General features: G+C 54.9%; 1 protein-coding gene across 1 annotated transcript; it reads right to left on the bottom strand.

The window, feature by feature from the left end:
- Positions 1-4,727: 4,727 nt before the first annotated feature.
- VOLCADRAFT_75581 (uncharacterized protein) lies at positions 4,728-9,891 on the bottom strand. The gene is made up of 13 exons (XM_002952917.1): positions 9,853-9,891; positions 9,737-9,782; positions 9,632-9,658; positions 9,440-9,546; positions 9,077-9,123; positions 8,788-8,839; positions 8,307-8,387; positions 7,696-7,759; positions 7,178-7,247; positions 6,782-6,856; positions 6,254-6,383; positions 5,528-5,735; positions 4,728-5,152 (listed from the first exon to the last, which is right to left on the bottom strand). Exons 3-13 carry the CDS (start codon positions 9,639-9,641, stop codon positions 4,851-4,853), a joined length of 1,146 nt encoding a protein of 381 aa, XP_002952963.1. The 5' UTR covers positions 9,642-9,658; positions 9,737-9,782; positions 9,853-9,891; the 3' UTR covers positions 4,728-4,850.
- Between the last annotated feature and the right edge of the window lie 474 nt (positions 9,892-10,365).

The following is a 10,365-nucleotide window of genomic DNA, read 5'->3' as shown; positions in this document are numbered from 1 at the left end:
CGACTAGGTGCCTCTTTTCCCCGGGCGTGGCCCCCAGTGGGCGTGCCCCTGCCTAGGCGCTATTGCGGGCTTTTGGCTGCTTTCAGGACAGGGACCCGTTGGGATAACAGACCCCGCTGCGCCATCTCAAAGCAACTACCCCTCTGCCGCGGCGCCATCCACCGGAAACGGACCCAACCTCACGAGCACTAATACTCTGAGTCGGCCACTCGCGGTCTACAGATTCGTGTTCTTCATAAGCTAAGCCTGACCCGTAGCTTCTAATCCAGCCTGGTCAAACAACAGCGGCGGCGCATCCCTTTCCCGCTATTTTAAAACTGGGTCCGGTCTCTCCCATGCCTTTGATATAACAGAACTTGCGGCGGCTGGCTGTGCCTACAGTCTGACCGCGCGGAGCAATAGCTGGCGTCTGTTACTCACCGCATCGGCCCCCTCCGGGTAACTAGGTGCTCCGCCATTCTGGTGTCCTCCTTCGTCCCGCTGTTGGAGGATGTCCTCCAAGCCTTCTTGGCCTCCGCCGCGCGATTGCTCGCGCTCTGCCATCACTTCGCTGTTACTGGCGACCGATATGCCAGCAACGTCAAATCGCCTTATCTACTTTACTATTGAGCTGGGTCCCGAATACAAAGTAAATCACTATTTAAACAATTCAAAATCCCCAACAGACGACGTTCTGACTTGCGCTTGCTTGCACGGTTGACTGGCGAACTAGCGTTGTCTGGATTCAGCGCTTTGTTCCCAGCTAATCTTTGTAACGCACTACCGTATCAGTCACTGTCCTCTGGCCAATTCCGGTCTGCTCCTCCCGCGCCGCACTTGCCGTACTACACTACAGGACGAGCACTTAATCAACATGCAATGAGTTCTCGCGACGGGCCGCAACGTTATGCATAGGTCGGCGTTAAAAACTCCCAATCGACCAGCTTAGTAGCATATATGTAGATTTCAAGGGACACCGAGCACATGTAACGTGAACTGTGTCAGACAACGCGTAGAGAGGGTTTCCCTGCTAGGCTAAAACGAGAGGCTAAAACGAGAAATATGCTATGCATGAACAAAGAAACAACCAGATATCCCATAATTATGCGCTCGGCGTCAGCTATACATTTGAGGTTGAAAGAAGGCGTACGTGTTACGCGCCGCACGCGCAAGCGATCAATGTGATATCATGCGAAAGCCCGATAGCAGACTGACCTGATTGCCCCAATGAAGTCCAAAGTAGTTTGCTTTGCCTTTAAGAGCTCGCCGGGCAGTCTGCACAAACAATTATGCCCACACAACAGGGAAGCCTCTGGCTGCGCTTAAGTGTAGCAAGCAGCAACTTTACAAAGGCTGATCAAGTTGATTAGGCCGATTTCAGTTAATCCACCCTGTCACTTCCGAATGTTGTGTGGATGATCGTTCCTGTCGTCCAAAGCTCCGAGTCCCGTACGAGAATCGTAAGGCGGAAACCAGTCGTTTTGGAGTGTAAATCTGTTGGTTTACAATAATGTGAAACGGCGCTTTCTTTCAACGGCGGATGGCATTTAACATATCAATAGAGAAAACATTGATGCCCACCAGAGATAAGAAAACTGTTTATGGACATTTTCCTATCATTTCGGGTAACCCAGCCGGAGCCTATGCTGTTCCTGTGATGGATGTTCTCCATTGAATGATAATGATAATGTACATGTCCAAGCGCATCTCTCGATGAGATGAGATACTTGCATATGGTTAGCCTCTATGCCTGGCTAAGCTCGATGGTCAGTGCAGCGTGATTTAAGTATGGGCGCCACGAATGACCCGGATTAGATGATATTGCAAAACATGGTGACCATTGGCAAGCCAGGGAATTGTTTTAGCGAATGAAGGTCTCCATTTGCAGCCAAGGTACTGCGCTGTGTGTATTGTGAGGTGAAGTTCCCGAGACCGACAGCTCACACACATTAAGGTTAGGCTGTTTGGACAAGTTGTATAACGCTGTCTAACGTGGTACTTAAGGCGTGCCAAAGAACCGTTACGACGCGCGTTGTTAAGTGTTTTTGCAGTACCTTCCAAGTACGACGGCAATTGCGGCCTTGTACGACAACCCCGTTCCTTTGGGGAATAAAACACGTTTGTTACTCTGGTTCAATCTCATGGGCTTGTAAGCCATGCGTGCCTCGTTACATCTGCACTGTGCTTATGTGCCGCGTAGAGACAGACCCGCACACATAACATCGTGTGCGTGCACCACCAGCGACACGCAACTCCTAGGCAGTCGAATAAGGCATGCCTTAAGTGCGTAAACGCGCAGAGGCGGACGTGGCGCCCCCGTACAAATCGTGCACAGCCCAAACACCGGCACTGCAGCCCCAAGGCCAAACTGATATCTTACCGGGCAGCTGAACTGGTAAACGCATCGCGGGAAGTTAAGGGATGCTTGTCTGTGGCAATTGAAGCGTAGGGGAAGCAGCCATGCGAACCAATCAACTGAATCCCCAGCGTGCGAGACCGTTCGCAAGTGTTTCTTCGTTGCGTTCCAGAACCACTCAGAACCATGCAGAATGATGAACAGCGCAGATTAAGGCATGGAAACGCAGCAACTAAATCAGTTAAGAGTCGTCGGGACTTAGTGCTTTGAAGTTTGGCGGCCGATACGGTGATGTCCAAACGACTAACGACGGCGTTCAGTTAGGGACTAAAAACATACGACACGCCCTTGGTAAGCCGTCGCAAGGAATCCTCTTGCACACACACAACACATGCAGATAAACGTCCCCAGTTCAAACGGACGCGCGTCGCAGTTTTTGGGGAAAGACCTGGCAAGACGCCGCTGGGCGTGGCCGCCACCCCAAACGATAGGCGGCAACAACGACTGCGGCGGGGGCGACGAGGGTAAGACATGCGACAAACCAACGAATTCTGCCATCATCACAAAGCAGACCATAGGTTCTGCAACAACGGAAAAACAGTTCGACCGCATCGCGGCGACACAGAAAACGAACGATGGCAACCGATCCACGAAGCGAAGGTGGTCCTGCACCGAATCCTGTACACCAGTTTGTCAACGTCATGGGCCTGCAGTCAACGTTTTCGGCGCAGACGGACGCCTCAAACGACGTGATTGTCACGTGACAGGCCAATCAACCAAAGCATTAGCAACGCAAAGCTTCGTGATAAGCTACATTGTGGCCAGTAAAGCCTTTGTATGGCAGGGTTACGATTTCCGAGCCCTATACTCATTCATACACACACATCCATACCTCCAGGCACGTACGCCACCACGTAGGAGGTGTCTTCGGCTCCTTCTTAAGAGCCGTATGCACGTGATAGGCTATAAGGCAGGCCAGTATTCCCCCAGCCAAGCCCGCCGTCAGAAGCCATATCCATAATCCAAAAGCACTCGCGCAGGATCGACAGAGCGGCAGAGCAATACTGCGCCAGAAGACGCAGGAGTCAACACCATGGACCCCACGCGGTGCTCATACTGGGGCAGCTGTGAAGTTGTTAACGTTTTAAGATGCTGGTTTAAGATTTACTGGTACAGAAGAGTACGTGTTATGCTATGTACGTAAGGCCCACTGAAAGGGGGCAGGGGGCAGCCCGTACGTTTCGCGCGGTAACACAGACGTCCAGAGAGACAGACACATATATGCTTGCGTGCTTTCACGGCAAAGGCGAGACACCATGCACTGCTTCGCGTTGCACCCATCCATGCTTGCTCCAAACCATGTGCACGCAAAGATCCACAATCGACCCCTTACATGTCGCAAAACATGCTCCTAGCTCCCGCCTCCACTGCGCAACCCACAAACGCAGTGGGTAATCCCAACATCCTTTCCTCCTGGCGCAATGGGGGGGGGCCCGCCGGTCCCCAACGGATAACAACACATGGTGGCATGGCACAACACAGCTTAAAATTCCATAGGCAGCGCTGCGCCAGGAGTCTCCACCTACCCGCTCCTCCGGATGCTTGTTGTTGTTCCATAGCTTTGCTCGTCTTCTTCAACCCGACGGTCGTCTTCTCTTTAGTCCAGTTTTCCCCCCTGCCATGGATGATGCTTCCGACGGCCCACAGCCAGGTCCCCTGCGGCCCCCCTTTGCACAGCCTCTACTCGGCTGCTAGACCCCCATGCTGATGTCTTCCCGCTGCAGTTACCGTTCCGCGACCCCTGCTGCTGCGCAACTCCTTCCGTTGCCGCCGCGACTGCCTGACAGCCCCGCCCCGCCGCCTGACAAGGACGCAGCAGCTGGAAGGTAATATGCGAAAAACTCGCCCTGCCCAGGCACCGTCGGGGCCTCCCCTACACGTGTGATAGGGGTCGCCGACAAGCACAGGTGCCGGCCGGCCGAGTATAGCCTACTGGCTTCCCAGCCGCAGCTGCAACCGTGGCCGCGGCGTCGGCGGATACTACACAGCGGCCCACATGATGCACTACGCTAAATGTACAGCGCAACATTCGGCGCATCCACACATCAAGGAAAAACACCAACTGCCACAGCAAACATGCTTAATATCACATCAACAAACCAGGCGTAAAGTGAAAACCTCGCGCACTGGCACGCTGACACGAAAAAAAACTCAACAAACAAACATCATGTCCAGCAACCTCCGTCGCCGCTACCACCGCGACACAGAGGAGGCTGAAAGCAGAGATGCAGGCCAGCGGGCTGCAGAAGGTGCTAAGAAACATGCTCCTCTAGTTACCTCCTTAAACGCACCTATCCCCACCTGCCGCTGTGGGCGGGTAGTCGCGGCGTAAGCAGGTGCGGTCTCTGCTGTTGCTACCTCTGGCACCGCCGCTGCTGCAGGCAGGCACCTGAGCAGGCGGCTCCCTACGGCCCAGTGTGTGTGTGTGTGTGTATAACCTGGTGTCTGCGCACACTCATACCGCCAACTGCACCTGAGCAGGCGGCAGCGGCGCGCTACTGCCTGTGCCGCCACTACCCAGCGCTGCCGTGGCCACGGCCGCGGACGGCACGCTGCTGGGGGCCGCCGCCGGCGTTGCCGAGGTGGCAACTGCGGGCCCTACGGAAAGGAGCGTCCCCAGCGGCGCAACGCAGGGCGCGGCGAAGAACGGATGTGCCAGGGCCTGGTGCGCTGTGAGGCGCGCCGAGGGGTCGTACTCTAGCATGGAGCCGATGAGGTCCACCAACTCTTTCGCGTAGGCCCGGGCGGAGGTATCGCCTGAGGTACGACACACACACAGCAGAGAACGCAGCGAGGCAGGCAACTCAGTATCAACGCAAAAAATACGTCCCCAAGTAGTGTACAACAAACAATAGGGCCGTGATGGGGCAAAGATCACAAGGACATTTCTTGATACGTTTATTGCGATAAGAGAGGAAATCGACGCGCGAACGCGAGAGGAGTGGTTCTTTCCCGGACAAAAAAAAAGAGTAGTAAAAGACGGCGGAGTAATACCTCGGATGAAAACGGACACCCGACCCGGAAGAAGAGAAAAACAGACCTCGAACAGCTCATTGCCACGCCCCATCCTGACGTGCACAAACCCCCATCCGCCGGGCCCCACTCCTACCCTCAACCCGCCCACACACTTACCCTGTTCCAGAATGAGTTGGTGCAGCCCGGACAGACGCTTGACCGCCTTGACGGACTTGCGGCTAACGGCCCCGTCCGGCCAGTTTAGGCGACCGCAGCCATTGAAGTACTTGCTGGCAGGGGTGCGGGCGCACTTGCACGACATGCTGTTGGGTACGGGACCCAAAACCGCCTCCATCATTGCCAGATGCTCCAAATTCTCGTGTGTCTGCGGCACATCACAAAATACCACAAGGTTTCTCAAATCACATGCGTGCACACACACGCACACATGCATACTTTACGGAATATGAACACGCACGTGAGGCTGTGCATAGCAAAAACACGCACACATGGCTTTGTATGCAAGCAAGCGCTGGGCTAACAACATACAAAGAAAACGCAAACACACAAGACAGTTAACGGAGCCGGCTACATGGCTTTGTGTGGGTTGGGACAAGCGGGACAGCTGGAGCCTCTCCCTGGCGATCAAAAAACGACGATGGCCTGGATGGACGAGATGGCAACGGCAACGATGATATAACAATGACGAGAATCGTGTTGCCCCGTGAAACGTACACGCAGCTTTGGCAAAAGCAACGCTTGCTCTGATCGAAACCTTGGCGGTCAATTCTATCCTCCAAAAGAAATCACAGGAGACCACAAACTGTGACCCTCCCGTATGACCACAGTCTGATGCGGCGGTCTTCTTCCTATGTAGTAGGCAATCCCCTCAACGCACCCTACCTGGAACAGCGCCTCCCCAGTAATGAGCTCAATGAGGATGCAGCCGATGCTCCACATGTCACAGGGATAGGACCAGCCTAGCCCCAGGATGACCTCGGGCGCGCGGTAGTGCCGTGTGGACACGATACAACTGTTTGTTCGAAGAAAAAACACGACGGAAACAAATACAACTTCAAAAAATCTAAGGGGAATCCAGGGGAAAGAAGACAGACGAACCCAAAGGCAATTCTGGTTCTGGGGAGGGGCCAAGCGCCAAGGCCTAACCAGCCAACACGGAATTAGAGACAGCTGAAAGCACGAGTGGTCAGAGGGATCCAGGAGTAGTCCGAGAGACAACAAGGAGGAGGAGGAGGAGGAGGAGGGGGAGGAGGAGGTGAAATGCGGGAGAGGTCAACGTGAGATGGCCGGTATTAAGGCGGTACCAAAGGAAATAAAAGGATTCACTCAATTTTGCAACTTCAAGCCCAATACAATCATACATGCCAAGCCGCGTTTCATGCTTGTTACGAGCCGATGAATACACAAGACGCGTACCTGTGGTATTGCTCCTCAAACGTGGCGCTGCCAAAGTCGATCACCTTGATCTCCGAGGACGGAGGCCGGCTGCAGCACCGCCCGCTTCCACTGCAATCGCAATTAGACCAGCCAACATGAGTCATTCCATACCAGTCCATATAACCAACGCAACAACAACAGGGTGAGAGCACATGGGCCACCGCTACGCTAGCCAGCAATGTGTGCGCCCATGGTTGTGGCCGAGGGTGCGCCCCTCTTCCCCATCTCTTGCCATGTTTTTTTTGCTGCTACGCTGTTGCCAAGCTTGCAGTACGCACCCTTGACAAGCTTGCACCGTTGTCAGCTTGCCGCTTGATGTGTTCACAGTGCATGCAGTCGCAGCTAAGGTTTCATCCAAAAAAAGCTTACCTGGACCCGGAGCTCTCGGCCGGCTGAACGGACTCCTGGCATGTGAGCAAAATATTCTCCGGCTTGAGGTCTACAAGCGCCAACAGCATTACGGGCAGGGGCCGATGCGAAGGAGTCGCAAGAGAGGAGTCAAGCGGGTAAAATTTTCCCGACGGGAGCCCCTATAGCGATGGAGCACAAACAAGCGCGTGCCCCGTCCGCACAGCCTCTGGTCCCGCGGACTCGGCGACATCACGCATCGGGATCGGCTCCCCAACTATATGTACGCTATGCCTCACAGCCCTTTTGCCTGTGGAAGAAGTTCCGTTTAGAGAACGCCCTCCCTCCATCTTCCTGCTTCAATCTCTCCCCTCGTTTTTTCGTTCAGCCCTTCATATTCCAGCCCTCTGCTATATATAAGCCATCCGCCTCTCCTCCTTTTCCAGTCTGCCTCTGCCTTGTCACCCGCGCGCAAACCAAGCCGGCCAACCCAGGCCAGCCTGGGAGCGCGGCCCAGCAACGCCTCGCAGATCCCACACCTGTGTGCACGAGCCGCAGCTCGTGCATGTAACTGACGGCTTGCAGGAGCTGGCGGCCGAAGTCCTGCGCCCAGGACGGGCGGGCACGTGGCGGGCACGCGGGAAGGCGGGCGGGCCGGTGATGGCCCGGAGGGAGTGGGGGAAAGGCGCCGTGCCACCAAGACGCACTCGCAGCCGCGACAAGCAAATGGCGCGTGGCGATATGCTCATGGGAGAGGGCACGTGAGGGGGAAGTACCCGCGCGCGGAGGCCAACGTGCCGAGACCCAGCCGTCCGAAGAGGTCCCCACGGCATGCCGCTTATCCCCATGGGGCAGCGGTTCAAGTGCCGCTGCCACACCATGCAAGAAACTGGGCAGAGCTGGGACAGCCCGTGCTGGCACCGGAACGTTTGACGTGCATCCCCCACCCGCAAAGAACCCATCACCATTAGCGTCACCACCACTACAACAAGTGGCTTCTAGTATCCAAAGGACCGATCTCTACGGGCACTCATCTGCCCCCTTAGCTGGGCACACTTCACGCTACCGGCCATTGGGCCCCCTGCTCTGCAGATACCCCACAAAGCACAGCGCTTCCCCTCCTTTTTAAGGCTTTGGCTATAGCTCTCACCTGCACCAAATCAAGCGGAAAGGGCTTGTAGCTGTTCTTGCGCATGTAATCAAAGAGGCTCAGCCCCAGCTTCTCGAAAACCTGTGCATTGTGGCGCGGCGCGGTGGAATGAAGCTGACGCGAGAGCAGGCATGACAGGACTGGGCAAGGATGAGAAGCTGTAGACGTTGCAGGTCCATAGACGACAGGTCCAGCAGTTGTAACCAACCACCCATGGCCCCTTCCGGCTTTTTGAAACGGTCCCCCCATTCAGCAAAACTTGTAGCTCGTGACTAGGGCAATATCTCCAAAGGCACACCATGCATGTAGTAGCTGCAGGTCGGATCGGCGAAAGAAGCCCGCTTCAGCCCAGGCTCAGCATCCTGGGCCAACCCAAATCGCTAGCTAGCGTAATACGCCCTTTCCTGCCCCAAACACACTAAAACCCGTCGCATTCGATGCCTGTTCATGTATACAACCCCCTAACGATATGCCCACCTACCATGCATACATGTCCTCGATAGTCAAACCATTCCCGCAGCGTGACGCAATGGCTGCGTGAAACGAGAAGCCGACAGATGTCGCGTGACCCAAATGGCAAATTGGTTATCGGATTGGATATGGTAACCAAAGGGCAGCAGTGCAGGACGAAAATGAAGCGGAGTATGCAGGGCCATACGCGAAGAAAGGAGAGACCCTATGCAAGGGGCTTGTCGACCAAGTAGTGTGGCCGCTCGCTTGCTGTGCACGAGGTGACAGCGGCGCAGGCTTATACCCTGCCAAGCACTTACTTCTGACCGGCGGGATCGTTCTTCTCCAGCGTGTTTAACACCTCAAGCTGCAATGGGACAAGGATGGGAACACACGTGAAGTCTGGAAATGGGATGAAATGGCTATAGAAGCACATGTTTTTCCAGGCATCGGCATGTCGACATGGAGACACGACACAAACGCAGCGTGGCTCTTGTCTTCTCAGCGGATAAGCTGTGTCGACCGCGGGGCTTGCGTCGGTCGGTTAGGGATGAGGGTGCCAAACAGTCACAAGAGACATCGCGGAGCCGCGTGGATCACATCGCTGCGCCGAAGAGGAGGGCCTCTAAAAAGTAGCGGGATGGCTACGAGGGGTCAGCGGACCCACTACCACGTGTGTTTACCTCGATCATGGCCGCGTGGCGGTATTTGTCAATGTTTCGGACAATTTTAATAGCCACGTAGTCCTCACGCTTGCGATCCCAGCACTCAAGGACGCGGCCGAAAGTGCCTGAGAATTAGCCGGTTAGGTTACACCATATGACCGGCAATAACCAAGAAGGGTACCCTTACGTATTCCATTATATGCTTCTTACCCTCGCCCATCTTGGAAAGTATTTTGTCTGCGCAACCAGTCGACAACAGTGTGTGACATGATACGGAGGTCACATTTTTCTTTCCCAAGACACCCAAGGACTCACATCTTGAGCTCAAGTTTTCTCCTAATTCGTACTGGAAGTGCCCATCCTGCAATCCGAGCGGGTACGGGTGTAACTTCGTTTATGCAACGACAATGGTATCAGCACCAGGTTCCGACCTTGTCGTCGTCCCGCAGCGGAGGACTCAGCTTGTCCGGCACACGGAACGTTGAAAGACTTATTCGAGCTGGTACACCAGGGCGAAATATTTCAACGCGCGCTCTCTTGCGCTGCACCGAGGTAACCTGGGACCAGCAGCATGCCATTTATCAGCCGTCAGAGTGCACCCAACCGGCTGCTGCTCCTGCTTTCCGATATGAAGAAAAGTCCCCACCTCTGCAGCTGAGTCATTGCTGCAGCTGTTCCAGCCTCTCTTTGCGCTTGGCTGCGCTGGAGCTGCTCTTGAAGAGGACGCCTGTGCTACCCCGTCACCAGGCATGGCAACAAGAACGGCTGCTGTCGTCAATGGGACGGGGACGATAACAACGGCAGAAGGAAGAAGCAACATAAGGGCAGGTGAGCAATTCCGAGACAACTGCTATGCGAGCCGCGCCAACAATAGAACCTTGAGCGTCAAATCTCAAAACAAAAAGTAATTGCGGTGTCTGTATGGAAGAAGAGTAACCTATTGC

This window comes from Volvox carteri (genome assembly GCF_000143455.1).
Source record: "Volvox carteri f. nagariensis unplaced genomic scaffold VOLCAscaffold_33, whole genome shotgun sequence".
Classification (NCBI taxonomy): Eukaryota; Viridiplantae; Chlorophyta; class Chlorophyceae; order Chlamydomonadales; family Volvocaceae; genus Volvox; species Volvox carteri.
This window is presented reverse-complemented; position numbering and strand designations above follow the sequence as displayed.

Excerpts from the sequence above, each read along its gene's own strand:
- VOLCADRAFT_75581 (XM_002952917.1), bottom strand. Across the intron at positions 6,857-7,177 it reads GCCGAGAGCTCCGGGTCCAG|CCGGCCTCCGTCCTCGGAGA; the intron begins GTAAGCTTTTTT and ends GCGGTGCTGCAG. Across the intron at positions 6,384-6,781 it reads GAGCAATACCACAGGTACGC|TTGTATCGTGTCCACACGGC; the intron begins GTCTTGTGTATT and ends TCGAACAAACAG.